The sequence below is a fragment of the Schistocerca cancellata genome, chromosome 3 (genome assembly GCF_023864275.1).
Source record: "Schistocerca cancellata isolate TAMUIC-IGC-003103 chromosome 3, iqSchCanc2.1, whole genome shotgun sequence".
Classification (NCBI taxonomy): domain Eukaryota; kingdom Metazoa; phylum Arthropoda; class Insecta; order Orthoptera; family Acrididae; genus Schistocerca; species Schistocerca cancellata.
The window spans coordinates 716250336-716277044 of NC_064628.1; the positions used below are offsets into that span (position 1 = coordinate 716250336).

The 26709-nt window shown below is 41.6% G+C and overlaps 1 protein-coding gene across 2 annotated transcripts in view; it reads right to left on the bottom strand.

Moving 5' to 3' along the window:
* The window catches only part of LOC126175725 (retinol dehydrogenase 14-like), a 72280-nt gene that overhangs the window by 44534 nt on the left and 1037 nt on the right, over window positions 1-26709 (bottom strand). The window contains exon 2 of one of the 2 annotated variants that reach the window (XM_049922663.1): window positions 24010-24194. The exons of the other annotated variant lie outside the window; for it this stretch is intronic. Coding sequence (XP_049778620.1) covers window positions 24010-24055 — 46 coding nt within the window. The 5' untranslated portion in view covers window positions 24056-24194. The remainder of the gene's footprint in view (window positions 1-24009; window positions 24195-26709) is intronic. 2 annotated transcript variants of the gene reach the window in all.

The window sequence follows — 26709 nt, forward strand, 5'->3', positions numbered from 1 at the left end:
AATTATTCTTCTGACTGATTAAAGTTGCTGTACTGAACAGTTATATTCTTTACTCAGTAGATAAAAATGAATGTCGGGAACAACTGAAGACTCATCTTTCCTATAGAAGAAACCTAATTGTTATAACGTCAAGTTTAACACATATATTTCAGAACGACACAACACATATAAGTCACAGAGTAAGTTGACAGGCAAGACACGTGTACACGTTAGCATTCGAATGAGCACTGAGTCCCAGTCTAGCGGCTGCTGCTCGGCTGGCCGCTTAGGTGGTGCAGCTGCTGCATCGCTGGCACGTACGAGGTGCATTCAAGTTCTAAGGCCTTCGATTTTTTTTTTAATTAACTACTCACCCGAAATCGATGAAACTGGCGTTACTTCTCAACATAATCGCCCTGCAGACGTACACATTTTTCACAACGCTGACACCATGATTCCATGGCAGCGGTGAAGGCTTCTTTAGGAGTCTGTTTTGACCACTGGAAAATCACTGAGGCAATAGCAGCATGGCTGGTGAATGTGCAGCCATGGAGAGTGTCTTTCATTGTTGGAAAAAGCCAAAAGTCACTAGGAGCCGGGTCAGGTGAGTAGGGAGCATGAGGAATCACTTCAAAGTTGTTATCATGAAGAAACTGTTGCGTAACGTTAGCTCGATGTGCGAGTGCATTGTCTTGGTGAAACAGCACACGCGCAGCCCTTCCCGGACGTTTTTGTTGCAGTGCAGGAAGGACTTTCTTCTTCAAAACATTTTCATAGGATGCACCTGTTACCGTAGTGCCCTTTGGAACGCAATGGGTAAGGATTACGCCCTCGCTGTCCCAGAACATGGACACCATCATTTTTTCAGCACTGGCGGTTACCCGAAATTTTTTTGGTGGTGATGAATCTGTGTGCTTCCATTGAGCTGACTGGCGCTTTGTTTCTGGATTGAAAAATGGCATCCACGTCTCATCCTCACAACCGGCGAAAAGAAAGTCCCATTCATGCTGTCGTTGCGCGTCAACATTGCTTGGCAACATGCCACACGGGCAGCCATGTGGTCGTCCGTCAGCATTTGTGGCACCCACCTGGATGACACTTTTCGCATTTTCAGGTCGTCATGCAGGATTGTGTGCACAGAACCCACAGAAATGCCAACTCTGGAGGCGATCTGTTCAACAGTCATTCGGCGATCCCCCAAAACAATTCTCTCCACTTTCTCGATCATGTCGTCAGACCGGCTTGTGCGAGCCCGAGGTTGTTTCGGTTTGTTGTCACACGATGTTCTGCCTTCATTAAACTGTCGCACCCACAAACGCACTTTCGACACATCCATAACTCCATCACCACATGTCTCCTTCAACTGTCAATGAATTTCAATTGGTTTCACACCAAGCAAATTCAGAAAACGAATGATTGCACGCTGTTCAAGTAAGGAAAACGTTGGCATTTTAAGTATTTAAAACAGTTCTCATTCTCGCCGCTGGCAGTAAAATTCCATCTGCCATATGGTGCTGCCATCTCTGGGACGTATTGACAATGAATGCGGCCTCATTTTAAAACAATGCGCATGTTTCTATCCCTTTCCAGTCCGGAGAAAAAAATCGGAGGCATTAGAACTTGAATGCACCTCATAGAGGATGCGCATAATTGCGCTTTCAATGATCGGCGAGTCACAACACTTTTCCCCCCTTTGAAATTGTTGCACTGGTCTTGATGGAGGTGTCCTGGAGATGGCTAACGTCCATAGGTGTTGTTTGACTCGCCGTAAAGTCTCGAGGAGGAGGCTTGCCGTATGGACGGAAGTGTCCCCGATGATAACGGGTCGAGATGACAGGAGACGTAGGGGTCGAATCTGCTGGGGCCCCATGCACCAATCTGCCCGTTGCAGCAAGTCCAGTTGATATGACAGGAGACATGGGCGATGTGTCGGCATCCGTTGGAGGAGGAGGCGAGTAGATTTGCTCTGACAGAGGATGGTCACGTGGTTCCTGCATGGGCACGTCTCCTGGTGGCGTCCGTTCTTGTGCTGGCATCGCAATGATGGTGAGAGGGCAGCGTAGTGCGTATTGAGAGATGCCAAGATCCCGAGCGTCAGGTAGAGCCAAAGGTAGTGTAGCAGCATTCGGGACAGGCGTTGCTGGCACACGAGGCCGAAGCTGATCCGAATGACGCACTGCAACACCCGTGTCTGTCTGGATTTCATACAGGCGTCTGCCACGGTGTCTTAAGATGCGGCCGAGGCTCCATTTTGGCAGCCTGCCATACCCCCGTACCCACACGAGGTCATCGGCAGTGAACCGGCCAAGTGAAGGCACCCACGGCCGTGAGGTAGAAGGCCGCAGAAGATGAAGTAGCGTGCAGGGCTGTCAGCCATGTAAGAGCCCAGCCGGGCTGTGGTCGCCCGTGGGGGTGAAACGGTAAGACGCCAGAAACTGGAGAAGCGCATCATCAGCAGCAGAAGAAGTCAGAAATTTCCACATCTGAGCCTTAAATGTGCAGACCAGTCGTTCAGCCTCACCGTTGGATTGTGGATGGAACAGCGAGGCCGTGACATGCATAACACCGTGATGAGCACAAAAATCCGCAGATTCGGAAGAGGCAAATTGCGGACCATTATCAGTAACAAGAGTAGAGGGGAGGCCTTCCAAAGAAAAAATGCGGGCGAGAGCACTGGTGGTTGCCGCGGTGGTAGGTGATGTGCAACGGATAATGAAAGGAAAGTTAGAGTAGGCGTCAATTACGTGGAGCCAATAAGTACCTAAAAAGGGTCCCGCAAAGTCAGCACGAATGCGCTCCCAGGGCTTCTCAGGCGAAGGCCACGGTGACAAAGATGACTTCGGGGCAGCGGCCTGTGACGCACAAGGGCCGCAGGCAGCGACCATGTGTGCTATTTCAGAGTCGACGCCAGGACAGTACACATGACGGCGCGCCAGAGATTTTGTGCGAGACACACCCCAGTGCCCTTGGTGAAGGAGGCGTAAGACCAAAGCACGCAAAGACGCAGGTACCACAACACGCGGTGAAGCATTGTCAGTGGAGAGGAGGATAACACCATCCCTAGCCATGAGGTGGTACTGCAAAGCGTAGTAGTTCCACAACGGATCAGAAGTCTTAGTGGACGGTCGATCTGGCCAACCCTTCTGAATACAGCGTAAAACCCGGGAGAGGGTAGGGTCAGAACCTGTAGCAGCCGCCAGCCTGTCCCCAGTGATGGGGAACCCGTCCACAACCCGCTGCTCGGCAACATCCAGGTGGAAACACAAAAGTTCATCCCTATCGAATGCCTGATCAGGACCCATGGGAAGGCGAGACAGAGCATCAGCATTTGCATGTTGAGCCATTGGGCGGAAATGAATCTCATAATTGAAACGGGACAAGTAAAGAGCCCAACGCTGGAGGTGGTGTGCAGCCTTGTCGGGAAGTGCCGTTGATGGGTGAAACAAGGAAACAAGTGGTTTGTGATCCGTAACAAGATGAAATTTTGAACCATAGAGAAAAACACCAAACTTATGAAGAGCATAAATAATGGCCAAAGCTTCTTTCTCGTTTTTGAAAATACTTTCGTTGGGCATCCGTGAGCATTTTGGAGGCATAAGCAATGGGTTGTTCTGAACCGTCAGAAAAACGGTGTGCAAGGACTGCACTGACCCCGTATTGAGAGGCGTCTGTGGCAAGAACAAGATGTTGGCCAGGTCGATAAGTAGCCAGGCACGGGGCCTGTTTCAGCATAGTCTTCAATTTCTGGAAAGCCGCTTCGCATGACGTGGACCAGTGAAAAGGCACGTTTTTATGCAACAGGCGACGCAACGGCTGAGCCACCGAATCCGCAGACAGTAAAAGCTTGTGATAGTATGCTATTTTCCCCAAGAAGGCCTGCAGTTCCTTAACAGATGTAGGGCTAGGAAGGGCATCGATCGCAGCGACAGTTTGCTGAAGCGGACGAATACCATCCCGGGAGAGTTGAAACCCCAAGTACGTGACAGATGCCTGAAAAAATTGCGATTTATGGAGATTACACTTAAGACTGGCAGTCTGTAAGACATGAAAAAAAGTGCGGAGATTTTGAAGATGTTCTTCAGTGGTGGAGCCAGTGACAACAATGTCGTCCATGTAATTGATACACCCAGGGACAGGGAGCAATAATTGTTCCAAGAATCGCTGAAAGAGAGCAGGGGCGCTAGCAACCCCGAATGGCAAGCGTTGGTATTGATAGAGGCCGAAAGGCATGTTAAGGACCAGAAACTGCCGGGAAGCAGCGTCGAGAGGAAGTTGATGATAAGCTTCTGACAGGTCAATTTTAGAAAAATACTGGCCTCCAGCAAGTTTAGTGAAAAGTTCTTCAGGACGGGGCATAGGGTAAGTGTCGATGAGGCATTTAGCATTTACAGTGGCTTTGAAATCGCCACAGAGACGAATATCACCATTTGGCTTAGCAACTACAATGACAGGAGAGGACCACTCACTGGAAGTGACAGGAAGCAAGACCCCTGAAGTAGTGAGATGATCCAACTCCCGTTTTACCCGATCACGAAGGGCCACAGGAATGGACCGAGCCCGAAAAAACTTAGGCCGAGCAGTGGGTTTGAGCATGATATGAGCTTCAAAGTCGATTGCACGGCCTAACTCAGGAGAAAAAAGGGACGAAAATGTCGTCGACAAGGAATCCAACTGAGCATAAGGAATAGCATCAGAGACAATATTGACACAGTCATCTATGGAGAACCCAAAAACGCGAAAGGCATTGAAACCAAAAATATTTTCTGTGTTGCTCTGGTCAACCACAAATATGGGAACAGTGCGAACGACTGATTTGTAAGGTACCTCAGCATTAAACTGTCCCAAGAGAGAAATCTTCTGTTTATTGTACGTCTGTAATTGCCGAGTGACAGGGGACAGGAGTGGAGAACCCAACTGAAGATATGTCTGGGAATTAATTATAGTGGCAGCAGAACCGGTATCCACTTGCATGCGAACATCTTGACCAAGGATTTGGACAGTGAGGAATAACTACCCTGAAAGGGAAGAAGTGCAATTGACAGACAACACAGAATCAGAATCAGCATCATGTTCATGAACATCATGTATGCGGTCGGATTTGCAAACGGAAGACACATGACCTTTCTTTTTGCAATTGTGACACACAGCCCAACGTTGGGGACAATACTCACGTGAAAGTTTCGTAAAACACTGCGGACATGAAGGAAGTTGCTGGGGGTTTTGCTGCAGTTTCTTAGCGGGTTGTTTACGGCTAGGCCGAGGCTGCGCGTGGGAGCGCTCTGCGGCCACGTCGGCCAGCGGGGATGCGCCACATGCGTCATCAACAGCGCACAGAGGTTGTATTTCCCCGACATCACCCCACGCCTCTATTTGCGCCCCAGCGGCGCGAGAAATTTCAAAAGACTGCGCAATGGAGAGAACTTCATCTAGGGTCGGATTAGCCAACTGCAGGGCACGTTGCCAAACTTCTTTGTCGGGCGCCGACCGGATAATAGCATCCCGTACCATGGAATCAGCATAGGATTCTTTGTGAATGTCAGTAACAAATTGACACTTTCGACTGAGGCCGTGAAGTTCAGCAGCCCAAGCGCGATAGGATTGATGTGGCTGTTTTTGACAACGATAAAAGGCAACACGAGAGGCTACCACATGCGTCTGCTTTTGAAAATAGACAGACAGAAGTGAGCACATTTCAGCAAAGGACAAAGATGCAGGATCTTTCAAAGGAGCCAATTGCGACAACAACCGATACATTTGAGGTGAAATCCAGGAAAGGAACAGAGGCTTACATGGTTGTTCATCCGTGACATGAAATGCCAAGAAGTGCTGTCGAAGACGTTTTTCATAATCAGACCAGTCTTCCACCGTCTCGTCGTAAGGAGGAAAAGGAAGTATAGCCAACGGCGAGAAACGCCCCGCATTTGACGCCGCGACGAAATCGCAAATCGCCGCTGTTAGAAGCGTTTGCTGTTCAAGGAGATTTTGCAATAGTTGCTCGACAGTAGCCATGGAAACGTGTGGGTCAACGGTGAAAAGGAAAAATCCACTACCTCATCGCCAATTGTTATAACGTCAAGTTTAACACATATATTTCAGAACGACACAACACATATAAGTCACAGAGTAAGTTGTCAGGCAAGACATGTGTACACGTTAGCATTCGAATGAGCACTGAGTCCCAGTCTAGCAGCCGCTGCTCGGCTGGCCGCTTAGGTGGCGCAGCTGCTGCATGGCTGGCAGACAGCGCCACACGTAGAGGACACACGTAATTGCGCGGCGGCGCTTTGAATGATCGGCGAGTCACAACGCTAATAAGACAGCTAGTCAGCCAGGTTAGAAATACAAATTTGAAGAAGAGACCCCAAGGAGAGAGTGAATGGGAAGATGCATTTTATAATGCAAAATTCACAATAAAATCAACAGGGGATTACATGGTTTGCAGCTAATGCAAGGAGGAAGGAGGAAGAAGAAAAACAATTTCCTGCTGTGAAACATGCAAGAGGAAGCCTGGACTTAACCCAGGAGAATATTTTAAGAAGGATCATAGTGCAAAAATGACAAACAACAATAAAGAAAAATGCCACTTACAGTTTCAAAAACCATGTAAAAGAAAATAAAAGTTTTCAAGTGACCTCATTTTTTATTTATTTATTTGTTTATTTATTTTTTGAAACAACCCATAATCCCTTACATTCTTAAACATGTAAAACTAATTTTTGAGTTGGGCAAACTGCAGTGAGTAGAAAAATAGGATTGGTAAAAGTTAACATCATCTGCATAAAAACCAAAGCTGCCACACTATTAAGATGCTACATTAATAGTGTGGGTTCCAACTCAATTCCAACAGCGCACCTCAAGTTATTTCTACCTCTGTTGATGAGTCTTCATCTAAGATACCATTCTGTGTCTGTCCTAGCAAGAAATTCTCAGTGTAGTTACAAATTTTGTTTGGTATGCCATAGAATAGCACTTTCATTAATAAACAGCAGTGTAGTATGCTGGTCTTCCAAAGAACTCTGAATGTGTTGCTTGTACAATTTTACCTAAAAAAGATAGAGCTGACATAAACTCAAAAGTTGGTTTGAAAACCATAGTGATTTACTAGCCATGGTCCTACTGGCATTCAATACCATAGCCTAACTATATCCTTTGAACTGACTAACGAACAGTACTGATTTTCTATGCCATAGCGTTAGTATATCCTTTGAACTGACTAACAAGCAGTTGTAGGTGGAACAACAGTTGAATGTGGACTTGAATTGCAGTGTAATATAGTACTTTGCACATTAAAAATCATTCCCAGAAAGAAGCAATATGTGACATGAAAAATTGTAGTTCATCACATACACATAGAAGCATGCTAAATTTTACTGTAGAAAGTGAATGGTATAGCATTAATGGTATTCCCTGTGAATGGATGGGGTCATATCTTAACTATGGGAAACACAGGATCACATTAACAAGGGATACGAAAGGAATATAAAAGCAAGTTCGGAGTGATGAAATAATAAATATAATGTCCCACAAGGTTCGGTACTTGGTCTTTTCCTGTTCTTGGCCTACATAAATAATTTATGAGAGACTTTGGAGGACTCTACAAAAACAGTGATGTATGTTGATGTGAGAAGAACACTAATAAAAGGCCCAAAACAACCATATTGCATAAGGCCAGGAGAGTAATAGGAAAGGCATTAATCTGACAACAACTGATATTATAAAAAATTAAAAATGAGTTATGGTATCACAAATAGAGATGTATGGAAAAGGAAGGAAGATTAGGGTTTAACGTCCCATAGAGAATGAGATCATTAGAGATGGAACACAACTTTGGATTTGTGATGGATGAATAAGGAAATTAGCTCCAGCCTTTCAAAGGAAACATCCTGGCATTTGCCTGGAGCAATTTTGGGAAATTATGGACATTCTAAATCTGGATGGCTGGGTAGGGATTTAAACTGCGTCATCCTCTCCCATGCAAGTCCAGTATGCTAACCACTGTGCCAGCTCACTCGGTTTGATCAATGGACACACAACAGGCAAGCAGATGGATAATAAACTAAAGTGGCACTAGCACATACATAAGTTAACCAAAAGGCTTAGGTCTGCTTGGTCTGCACCAAGAAATTTCACTCATTGAGTTGATCTGCAGACATGATAGTTAATACACTTTCACACTAATCTGTCCTCAAGATTATCTTTTGGGTCAAAAAAGTGTTTATTCTACAGAGGTGTGCAGTAAAAATTATTGCGCAAAATTAAAAACTGAACATCTACCAGGAGTCTCTTCAGGAACCTTGGGAATCTTACATGCCAAAAACATCTGGTGGTGTTCCTCAATGGTATTTGTGGTTTATAATAAGAGTAGCAATTATAAAACCAGAAGTCAAAATAATTGTCATACAGAGCAAACATTCCTGATTTACTCAGAATGAAATTTCATATTCTGATGTAAAATACCACAATAGGATACAATTAGACATCAGGCAAGAAACTGAAAATCCAAAGATATTCAAAACACAAAGTACAAGAGTACTTTATTAGACATTTGTATAATTTACCACACTATTTTGGCTCATGGATGAAAGTTCTTGCTAACACTAAACTTCACATACAATAGGTTTGCACCTTCTTATGACTATACTGCGCACTACACATTGAAGTTTGAACAGTTTGGCTCAAACCCCCACGTGCTATGGCACAAACACACACACACACACACACACACACACACACACACACACACACACACACAGGGTGGTCCATTGATAGTGACCGGGCCAAATATCTCATGAAATAAGCATCAAACGAAAAAACTACAAAGAATGAAACTCGTCTAGCTTGAAGGGGGAAACCAGATCGCGCTATCGTTGGCCTGCTAGATGGCGGTGCCATACGTCAAACGGATATCAACTGCATTTTTTAAAAATAGGAACCCCCATGTTTATTACATATTCATGTAGTATGTAAAGATATATGAATGTTTTAGTTGGACCACTTTTTTCGTTTTGTGATAGATGGCGCTGTAATAGTAGTCACAAACGTATAAATACGTGGTATCACGTAACATTCCATCAGTGCGGACGGTGTTTGCTTCGTGATACATTATCCTTGTTAAAATGGACCGTTTACCAATTGCGGAAAAGGTTGATATCGTGTTGATGTACGGCTATTGTGATCAAAATGCCCAACGGGCGTGTGCTATGTATGCTGCTCGGTATCCTGGATGACATCATCTAAGTGTCCGGACCGTTCGCTGGATAGTTACATTATTCAAGGAAACAGGAAGTGTTCAGCCACATGTGAAACGTCAACCACGACCTGCAACAAATGATGATGCCCAAGCAGGTATTTTAGCTGCTGTCACGGCTAATACGCACATCAGTACCAGACAAATTGCATGAGAATCAGGAATCTCAAACATGTCAGTGTTGAGAATGCTACATCAACATCGATTGAATCCATACCATATTTTTATGCACTAGGAATTGCATGGCAACGACTTTGAACGTCGTGTACAGTTCTGCCACTGGGCAAAAGAGAAATTACGGGACAATGACAGATTTTTTGCGCATGTTCTATTTAGCGATGAAGCGTCATTCACCAACAGTGGTAACATAAACCGTCATAATATTCACTATTGGGCACTGGAAAATCCACGATGGCTACGACAAGTGGAACATCAGCGACCTTGGTGGGTTAATGTATGGTGCAGCATTATGGGAGGAAGAACAATTGGCCCCCATTTTATCGATGGCAAGGTAAATGGTGCAATGTATGCTGATTTCCTACGTAATGTTCTACCGATGTTACTGCAAGATGTTTCACTGCATGACAGAATGGCGATGTACTTCCAATATGGTGGATGTCTGGCACATAGCTCGCATGCGGTTGAAGCAGTATTGAATAGCATATTTCATGACAGGTTGATTGGTCGTCGAAGCAAAACACCATGTCCTGCACATTCACCGGATCTGGCGTCCACGGATTTCTTTTTGTGGGGAAAGTTGAAGGATATTTGCTATCGTGATCCACCGACAACGCTTGACAACATGCGTCAAGCGCATTGTCAATGCATGTGCGAACATTATGGAAGGCGAACTACTCGCTGTTGAGACGAATGGCGTTACACGTATTGCCAAATGCATTGAGGTTGACGGAAATCATTTTGAGTGTTTATTGCATTAATGTAGTATTTACAGGTAATCACGTTGTAACAGCATGCGTTCTCAGAAATGATAAGTTCACAAAGGTACATGTATCACATTGGAACAACCGAAATAAAATGTTCAATCCTATCTACATTCTGTATTTTAATTTAAAAAACCTACCTGTTACCAACTGTTTGTCTAAAATTGTGAGCCATATGTTTGTGATTATTACATCACCATCTATCACAAAGCGAAAAAAGTGGTCCAGCTAAAACAATCATATTTCTTTACGTACTACACTAATATGTAATAAAAAATGGGGGTTCCTATTTTAAAAAATGCAGTTGATATCCGTTTGACCTATGGCAGTGCCATCTAGCGTGCCAACCATAGTGCCATCTGATTTCCACCTTCAAGCTAGACAAGTTTCGTTCTTTGTAGTTTTTTCATTTGACGCTTATTTTGTGAGATATTTGGCCGGGTCACGATCAATGGACCACCCTGGATATAATGTGACTTACCAAATGAAAGTGCTGGCAGGTCGACAGACACACAAACGAACACAAACATACACCTCATCAGGAAAGAGGGAAGGAGAGGGAAAGACGAAAGGATGTGGGTTTTAAGGGAGAGGGTAAGGAGTCATTCCAGTCCCAGGAGCGGAAAGACTTACCTTAGGGGGAAAAAAGGACGGGTATACACTCGCACACACACACATATCCATCCACACATATACAGACACAAGCAGACATATTTAAAGACAAAGAGTTTGGGCAGAGATGTCAGTCGAGGCAGAAGTGCAGAGGCAAAGATGTTGTTGATGACAGGTGAGGTATGAGTGGCGGCAACTTGAAATTAGCGGAGATTGAGGCCTGGTGGATAACGGGAAGAGAGGATATATTGAAGAGCAAGTTCCCATCTCCGGAGTTCGGATAGGTTGGTGTTAGTGGGAAGTATCCAGATAACCCGGACGGTGTAACACTGCGCCAAGATGTGCTGGCCGTGCACCAAGGCATGTTTAGCCACAGGGTGATCCTCATTACCAACAAACACTGTCTGCCTGTGTCCATTCATGCGAATGGACAGTTTGTTGCTGGTCATTCCCACATAGAATGCATCACAGTGTAGGCAGGTCAGTTGGTAGATCACGTGGGTGCTTTCACACGTGGCTCTGCCTTTGATTGTGTACACCTTCCGGGTTACAGGACTGGAGTAGGTGGTGGTGGGAGGGTGCATGGGACAGGTTTTACACGGGGGGCGGTTACAAGGGTAGGAGCCAGAGGGTAGGGAAGGTTGTTTGGGGATTTCATAAGGATGAACTAAGAGGTTACGAAGGTTAGGTGGATGGCAGAAAGACACTCTTGGTAGAGTGGGGAGGATTTCATGAAGGATGGATCTCATTTCAGGACAGGATTTGAGGAAGTCGTATCCCTGCTGGAGAGCCTCATTCAGAATCTGATCCAGCCCCGGAAAGTATCCTGTCACAAGTGGGGCACTTTTGTGGTTCTTCTGTGCGAGGTTCTGGGTTTGAGAGGATGAGGAAGTGGCTCTGGTTATTTGCTTCTGTACCAGGTCGGGAGGGTAGTTGCGGGATGCGAAAGCTGTTGTCAGGTTGTTGGTGTAATGCTTCAGGGATTCCGGACTGGAGCAGATTCGTTTGCCACGAAGACCTAGGCTGTAGGGAAGGGACCGTTTGATGTGGAATGGGTGGCAGCTGTCGTAATGGAGGTACTGTTGCTTGTTGGTGGGTTTGATGTGGACGGACGTGTGAAGCTGGCCATTGGACAGGTGAAGGTCAACATCAAGGAAAGTGGCATGGGATTTGGAGTAGGACCAGGTGAATCTGATGGAACCAAAGGAGTTGAGGTTGGAGAGGAAATTCTGGAGTTCTTCTTCACTGTGAGTCCAGATCATGAAGATGTCATCAATAAATCTGTACCAAACTTTGGGTTGGCAGGCCTGGGTAACCAAGAAGGTTTCCTCTAAGCGACCCATGAATAGGTTGGTGTACGAGGGGGCCATCCTGGTACCCATGGCTGTTCCCTTTAATTGTTGGTATGTCTGGTCTTCAAAAGTGAAGAAGTTGTGGGTCAGGATGAAGCTGGCTAAGGTAATGAGGAAAGAGGTTTTAGGTAGGGTGGCAGGTGATTGGCGTGAAAGGAAGTGCTCCATCGCAGTGAGGCCCTGGACGTGCAGGATATTTGTGTATAAGGAAGTGGCATCAATGGTTACAAGGATGGTTTCTGGGGGTAACGGATTGGGTAAGGATTCCAGGCGTTCGAGAAAGTGGTTGGTGTCTTTGATGAAGGATGGGAGACTGCATGTAATGGGTTGAAGGTGTTGATCTACGTAGGCAGAGATACGTTCTGTGGGGGCTTGGTAACCAGCTACAATGGGGCAGCCGGGATGATTGGGTTTGTGAATTTTAGGAAGAAGGTAGAAGGTAGGGGTGCGGGGTGTCGGTGGGGTCAGGAAGTTGATGGAGTCAGGTGAAAGGTTTTGTAGGGGGCCTAAGGTTCTGAGGATTCCTTGAAGCTCTGCCTGGACATCAGGAATGGGATTACCTTGGCAAACTTTGTATGTGGTGTTGTCTGAAAGCTGACGCAGTCCCTCAGCCACATACTCCCGACGATCAAGTACCACGGTCGTGGAACCCTTGTCCGCCGGAAGAATGACGATGGACCGGTCAGCCTTCAGATCACGGATAGCCTGGGCTTCAGCAGTGGTGATGTTGGGAGTAGGATTAAGGTTTTTTAAGAAGGATTGAGAGGCAAGGCTGGAAGTCAGAAATTCCTGGAAGGTCTGGAGAGGGTGATTTTGAGGAAGAGGAGGTGGGTCCCGCTGTGACGGAGGATGGAACTGTTCCAGGCAGGGTTCAATTTGGATAGTGTCTTGGGGAGTTGGATCATTAGGGGTTGGATTAGGATCATTTTTCTTCGTGGCAAAGTGATACTTCCAGCAGAGAGTACGAGTGTAGGACAGTAAATCTTTGACGAGGGCTGTTTGGTTGAATCTGGGAGTGGGGCTGAAGGTGAGGCCTTTGGATAGGACAGAGGTTTCGGATTGGGAGAGAGGTTTGGAGGAAAGGTTAACTACTGAATTAGGGTGTTGTGGTACCAGATTGTGTTGATTGGAATTTTGAGGTTTTGGAGGGAGTGGAGCTGGAAGTGGGAGATTGAGTAGATGGGAGAGACTGGGTTTGTGTGCAATGAGAGGTGGTTGAGGTTTGCTGGAAAGGTTGTGAGGGGTGAGTGAGTTGCCTTTCCGGAGGTGGGAAACCAGGAAATTGGATAGTTTTTTGAGGTGAAGGGTGGCATGCTGTTCTAATTGGCGGTTGGTCTGTAGGAGGATGCTCTGAATTCAGTTGGTCAGCAGCTTTTGCAGGGAAACATACAGAGGGGTGGAACATGTATATATGTAAGAACAGACATTAAATCAAAGGAAATTGGGTTTAAAAATGTCTGCTGTATTGAAAAAGATTTTGAATATTGTTTATGTGAACTAACAGATAGTAAAATTATAATTGCAGGTATATATAGGTCCCAATCTGGCAATTTTGAATTGCTCTCTGAAAATTTCGAAAATCTTCTGAAGTATCTAAATATATCTAAAAACAAAGATTCTGTAACTTACCAAACGAAAGCGCTGGCATGTTGATAGACACACAAACATACACACAAAATTCAAGATTCCACAACCAACGGTTGCTTCATCAGGAAAGAGGGAAAGACGAAAGGATGTGGGTTTTAAGGGAGAGGGTAAGGAGTCATTCCAATCCCGGGAGCGGAAAGACCTACCTTAGAGGGAAAAAAGGACAGGTATTAACTTGCACACACACACATATCCATCCGCACATACACAGACACAAGCAAACATGTCTGGCAGCAGGCAGCACTTCCACTCCCGCTTTGGTAGTCGATGTCGGACTCAGCGTACTGCCCGGCAATCGGCAATGCATTTTTCCCAATCTTCTTCACTTTCAAATGCAATCCTGCACTGCCTACCAAGCCTGTTCAGTTAAGACAATCCCGGACGAACGCCCATATTATGACAGTACTGGGAACTACACATTGAAGTTCGAATAGTTTCGCACAAGTCTCCACCTGCTATGGCACGAAAATATATTTACTTGTTACACTCAATTTAATTGAGTGGGCCAGACATGTGGCTGGTCTCAATGTTTGGATATATTTTTTGTCATAGGGTGCCGGCTCACACCTGTTGTAAACTCAGTTTTTAAGCTGAAATAAAATATAACAAAACAGTGCAGGCAGGTATTGCAGTGAAATTTAAAATATTGAGTCACGTACATTGATTTATAATTTGAACAAGTAGTTTATTTTTCTTCAATATATTCACTTAAGACTTAAAATGTAGTCTGAGGGGCTCTTAAGTAGGGGCGGCCATTAGTAACTGTTGCTGCAACACTTCACTATAAAATTCATATGCTGTGATCATGGTACTTGACAGTATGTTCACAATTCACAAAATACACACTTGTCTGCTGTCCTAAACCACTAGATTGCACTACACTTTATTGCTTTCAAATGTCACTACATATATACTTGTCCCCGAATGTGGCTATCAACCCACTACTACCCCCAGATGCGCAGCATGTTCGGTTCTTAGCATCGCTCAAAACCAACTACCAAGTCATCAAAGATAGCCACCCTATCCGCCCTCAAAATTGCTGGAAAAAATAGAACACTATGGTATCAGAGGAACTGCAAACAATTGGATTGCTACATTCCTAACCAATCGGATGCAGAGAGTCAGCATGAAATACATGAATAGACAAAGCAACTCAATAACCAAAATACTATCAAGTAATAAAACTGTAAAGCAAGGTGTTCCACAGGGCTCAGTATTGGGAATCCTACTTTTCCTCCTGTATATTAATGACTTGAGCCTGAATGTTGATGCGCACGAAACAATAATATTTGCTGATGGCACAACTGTACTCCTCAAAGGGGAGAATACAGAGGCTGTGCAAAAAGCTGTGAACTTGGCCACTGAAAAACTCAGCAACTGGGCTAAAATCAACAGATTAACTATCAACACCAAAAATACAGCTTCCATGAACTTTCACACAACACAAAATGCAAATTCCTCTCAGCCATTTGTCACTGTAAATAACCAGCTAATAGATACCGACACTGTTTTCAAATTCCTGGGTCTGTGGGTTCAAGATAACCTGAGATGGAATACACATACAGGAAAGGTAAATGCCAGAATTAGTACTGCCTGTTATGCATTGAGTGTACTGAAATCATGTGCTAGCCTGAAAACATTAACCAGCATGTACTATGCTTACATACAAGCCCACCTAAAATATGGTGTGATATTCTGGGGAAATTCTCCAACTGCTCTAAGCACATTCAGAATCCAGAAGAGAGCAATGAGGATTATTACTGAAAGCAAACCCAGAGACTCCTGCAAACCCATCTTCAGAAAGTTGGAAATCCTTACACTGTCTTGCCTATACATTCTCGAGACTCTAAAATTTTTCAGAAACCACATAGTGCCAACTGCCAGCAGAGTTGTAAAAAATAATGAAATACATGAACCAACACCAGGAAAATCTCAAATCTGCATGTTTTACATACAAACACTCAACTATGTAAACAGGGAGCTTCCCACATGGGCCTCCAACTGTTCAACAATCTTCCCACTAGTATTAAGTCCATCGAAGACAACATAAAATTTAGCAAAGCTGTGAAGTCATATTTGTTGTGTCACTATTTTTACTCTATAAATGAATACTTAGAACAGTAATCTTGCTATTTGTGTTAAATTGAAAACATTGAGCAATATAATACATTAGGATACTGTATGTTAATATATGTTAACTGATATTTTCCGACATCTACAACACACTGTGTACCATCAGATCACATGGAATGAATAAATAAATAAATAAAAAATTATTGCCTAACTCAAAACAATGTTTGACAAAAATTATGAATATTCTAAACTAAACAAAACCATATATGATATATCGAAAAATAAGTAAATTTTCCAGGTAACAATTTAAAGTCCAATTTTTTGTATCTGCCATCGTTTTTTCACAAATAATGTTCTTGTGGCGTGATTTTGCTTTTCCCAGATTTTTGATACTAAACATAAATAAACGAATAAAAATAAGTACTTAATTACTCATCTACCTCTTTAAACTTTGGAATGCTGCTGCTAGTTTCATCTCTTTAAATTTATTACCAAAAGCACAGTTTCTCTCAGTCAAATTCAATATTCCAACCTCTCATTCAAAAATGGTACACACTATGCGGAATCAGCTATGGCTGCTCAATGCAGCTCTACTAGCCGCATCCGCAAACACTTTTTTCATATTAGTTGGCCAAAGCATTGCCGAGATACTAGCTTTTGATCTTTCATAAATTTACAAATTTTAAGATGACAATAACTTTTAAACTATAATATATTTTTGTGGGACGGGTAGATAATTTACCTTTACATATCTTTCTGTCCATGAGTGCCAACTTGCATCTCTGTGTCACTCTTAGTTTTGTTTTTATCAACTTTTCTCTTGCATATAAATTTCTCCAAGAGTGCAGACACGGCCATACATGCCCCTGCCAAACGTTCAAGTTTTTCCGAGGCTGCGTAGACGCTAGCCGCTCACCACAGCTCTGTAGCAACTGCCAGCCATGTGCTCTCCAGTGGGAACTGCCGCTCTAATCTCCCGCAACAGCTTGTAGGCTCACAGTCTTCATTATATAGAAAGCTGACAATGAGCCGTCTTTGAAGTCAGTAGAGTTACACACACTCTAATTATGAATTTGTAGATAAAAACTGCACCTGGGTGTTTTGTAAGAGGAAATGACTTTTTTTCAAAGTCCACTGCTGACCATTAAAATTACAACACCAGGAAGACAGCCATTAAAAAAAGCTACTATTATTTATATGCAGAATTGTAGAAGGAATACATGATTGCATTTTTAGGTGACTGGGAGTATACAGGTTGTGGAATTTAGTAAACAGGGCTATCCTCTCTGACAGCAACAATGGCTCTAACCTAGCCAGAAACTGAGTTGAACTGAATTCGGGTGATGGGTACTGGTATGCCATTCATGTTGTTTCATCTTTACGACACAAGGCTAGTGAGTGGCAGCGTGCCAGCCTCTTGGCAACCCATTATCAGATTTCTTACAGGGTGACAGATCTGGAAAATGTGCTGGCCGTGGCAACAGTAAAATACCCACTATATCCAGGTAGGTCAGGACAAAACTGGCTACATAAGGTCTCGTATTATCTTGTAGAAAGATAACATCACAGAGACCTCAAATAAAGGGAACAGACATTGGCCTTACTATGTCAGAAATGCAACAGTTGCTATCAAAATTACTCACTTTGTGGACTGGAGGTGATCATGTTATGTGCCCAATAGCATCCGGTATTATCATCTCAGGTTTTGGGCCCATTTGATCATAACTAATACAAATGCAGTTGGTCAGCGTTTGTTTTCCTCAGATCCTTCAGGTACAGATGCACCTATCATGATGTTGTACACAGAAGAATGAATCATCTGAAAAGAGGACGGGGTGAAACTGCTGTGTCCAGTGCGGTCTTTGAATGCACCACTGTCAGTGTACCTCTCTCTGTGCTGCTTCAAAGGAAATCACAAAATAATCACCATGTTCACAGTCTATAATGATCTGAATGCCAATACTCCGTCTATGTTGATAATTCTCTTGCTACAAACAAGATCATTTCCTGTATCAACATACACACTGTTGCTGTATGATCCTGCTAGCCCTAGTGAACAATATGTCAGTCCTCTCGAGTGCTAGTCACGTCGCTATCCATATTCAATGCAATTTCCTGGATTGCATTGAATATGGCCCTCCTAAATCCACCAATTCCATATTTGTATGACAGAACCATGGACCTTATCACGGTGGGGTGTCATATGTGCTGAGTGATACAGACTGCCCTACCATAGGTGTAGCCACAATGAACGGGTATCTGTTGAAAGGCCAAGAAAATGTGTGGTTGCTGAAGAGGGATAGCAGCCTTTCCAGTAGGTGCATGAGCAGTTGTCTGGATGATTGACTTGTTTGTCCTTATAGCATTAACCAACATAGCCCTGCTGTGCTGGTACTGCAAACCACTGAGAGCAAGGGGGAAACCACAACTATTATTTTTCCCAAGGGTATGCAGTTCTACTGTATGGTTAAACGATGAGGGCATCCACTCAGGTGAAATATTCTGGAGGTAAAACAGTCTCCCCCATTTGGATCTCTGGGTGTGGACTACTCAGGAGGATATCATCAGGAAAGACGAGACTGTCAATCTATGGTGTTTGATCCCTTAATCAGGCAGGTAGGTCAGAAAATTTACAAACAAAAATGGTTAGGTTGAAGGTAGATACAGAAGTGATTGGTGAAGTTTGATAATACAATGAACAGGACCTCTTATCCAGTGAGAGCAGTGTTATAGATACAAAATCAACAAAATGAAATAGCAGTAATGCAGGAGTAGGCCTAATACTAAATAAGAAAATAGGAATGCAACAGCATAGTGAATACATTATTGCGACCAAGATAGACACAAAGTCAGCACCCAAAACAGTAGTACAAGTTTATATGCTAACTAGCTCCGCGGATGATGAAGAGATTGAGAAAATGTATGACAACATAAAAGAAATTATTCCGGTAGTAAAGGGAGATGAAAATTTAATTCTGATGGGGAGACTGGAATTCAATAGTCAGAAAAAGGAAGAGAAGGAAAAATGGTAGGTGAACAGGGTGAAAGAGGAAGCTGCTTGGTAGAATTTTGCACAGAGAATAAGTTAATCATCACTAACACTTGGTTTAAGAATCATGAAAGAATGTTGTGGATATAGAACAGACCTGGAGACACCAGAAGGTTATATAATGATTCAGATTGGTTATATAATGGTGAGTCTGAGATTTCAGAATGAGATTTTTTGATTATTTACTATAGATTAAAATTGAAAAAATTGCAAAAAGGTGGGAGATTAAGGAGATGGGACCTGGATAAGCTGAAAAAATCAGAGCTTGCTGAGAGTTGCAGAAGGAGTATTAAGCAACAATTGACTGATACAGGGGAAAGGAGAATTGTAGAAGATAAATGAATAGCTTTTAGAAATGAAATAGTGCAAGCAGCAGAGAATCAAATAGGTAGAAATATAAGACCTGGTAGATATTGTTGGATATCAAAGGAGATATTGAATTTAACTGATGAAAGGAGAAAACATAAAAATGCAGTAAATTAAGAATGTGAAAGGGAATACAAATGTATAAAAAATTAGACTGACAGGAAGTGCAAAATGGCTAAGCACGAATGGCTACAGCACAAATGTAAGAATATCAAACATATATAATAGGGCAAATAAAGAGATGTTTGGAGAAAAGAAAAGTAGCTGTATGAATACAAAGAGCTCAGATGGAAATCCAGTAGTAAACAATGAAGGGAAAGCTGGAAGGAGTATATAGAAGGGCTGTACAAGATAAATGTACTTTTATCATAGAAAGATAACAGGACATAGATGAAGATGAGGTAGGAGATGTGATACTGAAAGAAGAATTTGACAGACCACTGAAAGACTTAAGTCAAAACAAAGCTCTCGAGTAGATGACTTTCCCTCAGAACTACTGAAATTCTTGGGACAGCCAGTCATAACAAAACTATTCCACCTGGTATGCAAGACGTTTGACACAGGCAAAATACTCCAAGGAAAACAGGTGCTGAAAGATGTGGATATTACACAATCAGTTTAATAAAGCATTGCTGCAAAATACTAACAAAAATTATTTACTGAGAAATGTAAATACTGGTAGAAGCCAACATCAGGGAAGATCAGTTTGAATTTCGAAGAATTGTAGGAAGAAGCCAAAGCAATACTCGTCCCATGACTTATCTTAGAAGATAAGTTAGGTAAACATAAACTTACGTTTATAATGTTTGCAGATTTTGAGAAAGCTTGTGACCAGGTAGTCTGGGATACACTCTTTGAAATTGTGAAGATAGCAGGGGTTGAATACAAGGACTGAAAGAGAAACCAGGCAGCTGTTATAAGAGTCAAGGGGCACGAAATGGAAGCAGTGGCTGAAAAGGGAGTGCGACAGGGTTGTAGCTCATCCCTGGTGTTATTCAACTGTACAATGAACAAACAGTAAAGGAAATCAAAGGAAAATTTGGATAAGGAATAAAAGTTCACATACAAGAAATAAATCTTTGAGGTTTGCAGATGAAATTATAATTCTCTCAGAGACCAGAGACTGTAAAGGACTATGAAGATCTGTTAAATGCAATGAACAGTGTCTTGAAAGGAGAATATAAGATGAACATTAACAGAAGCAAGACAAGGATAATGGAATGCAGTCGAATTAAATCAGGTGATGCTGAGGGAATTAGATTAGGAAACAAGACACTAAAATTAGCAGGTGACTTTCGTTATTTGGTCAGTAAAATAACTGACAATGACCAAAGAAGAGAGTATACACAATGTAGGCTGGCAATGGCAAGAAAAGCAGTTCTGGAGAAGAGAAATTTGTTAACACTGAATACAGATTTTAATATTAGGAAGTCTTTTTTTGAAATAAGGGGCAGTCAAATGAAAATCAAATGCCTGTCACAATGGAACCATGGAATGATTCCAATTAGAAGTAATCACTAGATGTGTTACAACAATCATCACACTGGGACACAAGGTTATCAATTCCTGTTCCACAGAATGCAGCCGGCCACTGATGGATGCACAACAGCACCCACTCTTGCACTTCCTCGTCTGACTGAAATCAATGTCCAGGCATGTTTTTCTTCAGGTCACCAAAGGTATGAAAAAGTGTAGTGAAAGATCTGGGCTGTATGGAGGATACTGTAGTATTTCCCAATCAAATCATCAAAGCATAGTCTTCATCTGATTAGCAGTGTGGGGGTGAGTGTTATCATGCAACAGGATGCTTCCTCTGCTTGCAGAGTTCTTTGAGGATGGAACCACAACAAATCTACAGAGCTATGAAGACACTTTGCAGAATCTGCAATGTGCCATAATTAAAAGGAATGCCACTGGACAGGAATTCTGTTGGACAGAATCATCCTGCTGGGTGATAATGGCTGCCCTAACACCAACAATCGGCTGAAAGTTGCACTTCAGTGATTTGGTGGCAAAAAACTACAACATCCTCTGCACAGCTCAGACCTTTCACCATGTGATTTTCACATGTTTGGTGACCTGAACAAAGATATGCATGGATGTTGGTTTCAGCCAGATGAGGAAGTGCGAGAGCAAGTACCAACTGCATTCTATGAAACAAAAAATGACCATCTCACCTCCCAGTGGGATAAGTGTCTTAATGCATATCACAATTACTTTTTAATGAAGCCATTCCTTGGTCCTGTTGTGGCGGGTGTTCAATTTTCATTGGATTGCCCTTGGAATTCATCTGGATTGTAGCCTTATAGGGAAGTGACATGCGAATGAGAAACAGTTCAGACAAGAAGATTCCGAAATGTGGTACTACAGGAGAATTCTGAAAATGAGATGGGCAAATCATATTACCAATGAAGAATGGAATTGGGGAGAAAAGGAATTCATAGCATAACTTGACCAAGAGAAGGACTCAGTTGATAGCACACATCCTGTCACACCAAGGGATCATCAGTTTAGAACTGGAAGGAAGTGTGGGGGACAAAAATTGTAGAGGGAGACCAAGAGATGAATACTGTAAGCAGCTTCAAAAGGAGGTAGATTACAGTGCTCATTTGGAGATGAAGGGGTTTGCACAGGATGTAGTAGTAAGGAGAGATGTATCAAACCAATCTTTGGACTGAAGACCACAAGAACATAGAAGAAATGACAGTAGAGGGTCCTGACCAATGTGAGTAGCAAAGTGGCAGAACGACAAACCACAGTCTCAATAGGCCATGATGCTGCTGCTGTACAATTCCAACGCATGCTGGTAGATGTTACAAGAGGAATAACTCGATTATCTCACAAAGAGCCAACATTAAAATGTGATTTGCAAATGTGAAACCCACTGCATAAACTTACATTACATGCAGAATGGAGATGGCATGATTTCCACCTAATCTGTGCAGTTGCCCGAAATGCCAATAATTTACATATCAATATTCAACATGTTGCAACTTTAATGGCCAATAAATTAGTTACTTTTCTTGTTTTAGAACTAACACAATGTCTTAGATCGAATAAGTACAGTTTACATTAAATGTAAGGATGCTGCAGTTGTCTCATTTAAATTAAAGGACTGCCCCACACAATTACCTTTGGAAACGGGCAGCAGATTGTAAAACCTGAAGGAGGTTGTCCTTGGTGGAGGGGACAACTGTTTTTAATAGTCTCTTCCTGGTGATATTGTCTTGCTCTCAGCAGGGGGTAATCAGTATGACTGTTTACAATTACATGCAGACATGTAACTTCCACAGGTTGTATTCACAATAAAGAAAATATTGCTTCTAGTTAACAATTTAAGTGTGAGGTAGATGATAGACATGAATTCACTAAGACATATTTTCTGCCTTTATGTGCTTTCTGGATTACTGTAGCCTTCAAAAATATTAATGTAGAATTTACTTTTACCAGTAGTATGCTTACTAAGTTCAATCATTAGCTTACCAGCATTAGCATTCCTACACTTCCATGTTTCACTCTACATACCAGTACTTGTATATTCAACTCGTTCAATGATGCAAAATTCTTTTTGTTGGAATTACTGTCATTAATGTTTGTAACTTCTTTATTAGTTTCTTACTTGCTGTAGATACAAACGTCATATTGTTCCAGAAGTGTATGATCATGGTTTCCTATGCCCCTTCTTTATTTTGCAGTGTCACTGAATTTCCTTGTTTTCTTTTCTTGTTTTCCAGCTGACAAAGTTACTGTTACAGGATTTGTGATCACCTCATGGACGTAGACTGCTAGGGTTTTTATCACTTACATTATTACTTCACACAGCAATTTCTTGCCTACACAGAATAGCATGAAACTTTCTGGGGATCAGTGTCTATATGTTCTGACTACATCTCAATGGGATTTTACACAATTTCTCATAAAAATGTTACAATGACTTGACTGAAACTGCATGATAGTAATAGACAAAGACAAGAAGTAAAGACAAGTTTACATTCAGTCTCGTATTTGCAAATCTCCTGATAATGACTATGAACAATATCTGATCAATAGCAAGAGAAAGTAACAAGTTAAATGGAAAAATTATACCCATGGCAATTTTATCTTAGTCGCCGTATCAAGTGATCTGATTAAATAGTTAATAAAGCTAAATGGAGAAACTACAATGTTACAGTCAGTGACCATAGTTCTTCTGACTCCATAACAGAAAACAAAAAGCCAAACTCTACAACAGGTATAAAAATAAACACAGAATGAAGACACAGCAAGATTCAAATACAAATCCTTAAACTCTTGCACTTGCCTCTTATGTTTTACTAATCAATATGCAGTGTGTAAGGCTGTACTCAATGTGAAAATTGAGATGAAGATGCTGTGCTCCTCCCTTCCTCCAATCTTTGAACTGACTGAACCAGCAATAATAGGAGGACTTACTATTTAATGCGGACTCTACCCAATGATGTAACATGGCATTTAACAAATTATTATCAAATAATTAACAAATTATTATCAACAAATTAACAAATTATTATCAACAGATGAAAAAATACTAGAAATGGAAACCTAGGGTTGACTAGCGATCAAATGCCAGATCTCTGGATTTGGTAGTCTGGTACTAACCATTTGCCCACTAAAAACATGCAACAAAGCACCTAAAATAATTATTATTTACACATTAGATGAAACTAAATACATTCAAGTCTAACTTCTGGGCATCACAAGGATGACAAACTAAAATAAAATTACCAGTAACACAAGGAGCTGCGATGGCAAAACCACAGCATATTTCCATTCACCCTCTGTCATGCACCTCACACTGGTTTGAAAAGTATAGATGTAGATGTAATGCTGTCTTGTAAATAGCCTCTTGTGATGCGTAAAACTGACTGACTCTATTAATTACCTTGATGAGACCAGTTGTATAAAAAACACTGAAACAACAATAAATGTTCTTATTTTGTTCTTCAAAGTGTTTATTGAACACACTGAAGTAGGAACATCATGCTCTCATGACACTAAAACAGTTTTCATGAACAACATTTTCTCTAAGAGTGATCTCTTGTTTTGATGACTGCGGTATCTCAATGTCAGCATATTTTGGATGATTTTATCTGATTATGTGTTACATCACAATAATCTGGTGCAACATAATAAAATAGAAATTTGTAAAGTACAGAAAAAAATAGTCAGTAGAATACTTCCTCAGACCTCATGCTGTAATCTTTCCAAATAAATTAGTACAATAAGTAGTAAATCTTAGTGCATATACTCACTGATATATTTGTCATATATAACCCTGCTAATTATGAAGCATTGTTGTTGTTGTTGTGGTCTTCAGTCCTGAGACTGGTTTGATGCAGCTCTCCATGACACTCTATCCTGTGCAAGCTTCTTCATCCCCCAGTACCTACTGCAACCTACATCCTTCTGAATCTGTTTAGTGTATTAATCTCTGAAGCATATTGCTGAGATTAAAACCATATCATTAGAAGAAAACAAACATGCTAGGAATTTTTGATTGATGTTCTTGTTTGGTCTCGTAGATTACATATTGTACACGGAGTGTACTTTTAATAGAAAACAAGCTTATTTATTCTTCACCCATGAACTCTAGCAGATAATTTTCAGTTGACAGTATTGGGTGTGTCACAATTTTATACGCAGATGGGCCAAGATACATGTAATGTCAGTGTTCTGAATGCATTTATCATTTTACATTGACTCAAGCCTTAATTACAATGCATATGAAATAAATGTACAGTAAAAGGAAACAATCACATTTTACAGGAATTTAACAAGTTATTACATATTTTCTGTTTCATTTTAAGTGGGCCTACTCACTTCTACTGCATGTACATTTGTCCACAAGGTACACTTTTAAGTCCTCTTTGGAGCTTGGAGCTTTTAATTCCTTTTATTTCCACAACTGAGATACAATGCTTGACCAAAAAATGTGCCTGCTTCACCTGGACTGAGCTCTCACTGCCTAAACTTAGTGTAGTTATTTTCCTTTCCTCTCTCTATACAATATGTATGTCTTTATTAAGGACATGTTTACCATTTTCTCTCACTACTGTAATATTTTTTATGTATACACTCTGTACATTGTCAAAACATTATGCTGTATAAATACCGGTACTTGTCTAGTATAAATACCGGTACTTGTCTACAGGGCTGTCTGCATGGTACTTTTGCTACACACCTCACTGGTGTTTTCTGAATTACAAACATTCTTTTTAAGTGCTGGTACTGGACGCCAGCTTGTGCACTCTCCCATGTGTGAACTGATTAGCACTGATGTGGGAACACTAGTCCATTGCAGACTGTTCTCATAAGAAAAATGAGTGTGTTTATCGCATACACAGTGCACCTATGTGCATCCCCATGTCAAATGCTTATCTACACTAGTTTCTCAAATGTTGTGCTTCTTACTTCTCTATTTATTTTAAAATATACATTAAAATACATTTTCCTCTGTTTCATTTGAAACACTGCATTAGACTGATTTATACAAAGCCTCTGTTGTAATAGATACTTATTTGCATTTTCAGTTTTCAGGACTGCTTCTTTCGTGCATTAAAATGCTTTTGCCAGATCCATAAATATCTTCTGTTGCCCGTCAAGTGATATATCCTGCCAACTCTTTTGTCATCATTATTGGCTTCCCTACTCTGAATCCACGTTATGATAATGGTAGTATTTTAAGTTTTGTGTATTCTGTATTATTGTTTCATAGATTTATGCAAATGTGGAAAACAATTATATTTGCCTGTAATTTCATAATTCACCTCTCTTCCCCTTTCATAAATACTACGAACCTTTATTTTAATTGCTTAGAATACCATCTTGAGGTGCAGCATTTCTAAAACAAGTTAAGGATTTTGGATGACTTTCCCTGCATTCCCTTATGAGATGTGATGTAATGCTATCCAAGCCAAATGGATCTTAGCTTTTTAACTGCTTTACTAGGTCAAAAACCTCTTAATGAAAACAACATTTGTTATGAATCTGCAGCAATCTTTCCCTTTTATTTTGTACACAGTATTATACGCCTCGTTTTTTTTCCGAGAGGTCGTAATACCCTTTCAGTTTATTTCTTGCATGGATTACGTCACCAAATCACTCAGCTTTTTATTTTTTTGTCGTTTGTTTACTAATTTTTTGTCGACAGGGCATGTAAAATTACAATACTAACTGAATAAAGAAAAGACTAGGACGTGTAAAATTATTATAATAATTAAATAAAGACTGGTCCCATTTGGTATTTGCATCAGTGTCAGTGCACATTCCTGTCAAGTCATGTGTCAAACAATACCGGTACAAGTTTTTGTATATGTAATATGGTATTCTTTGACTCGAGTTGTCCTAAAGTACTAGTACACTCCCTGTGCAACATGTAATATACAATTCACAATGGAAAAAACAAGAGAAATAATACGGTATCTC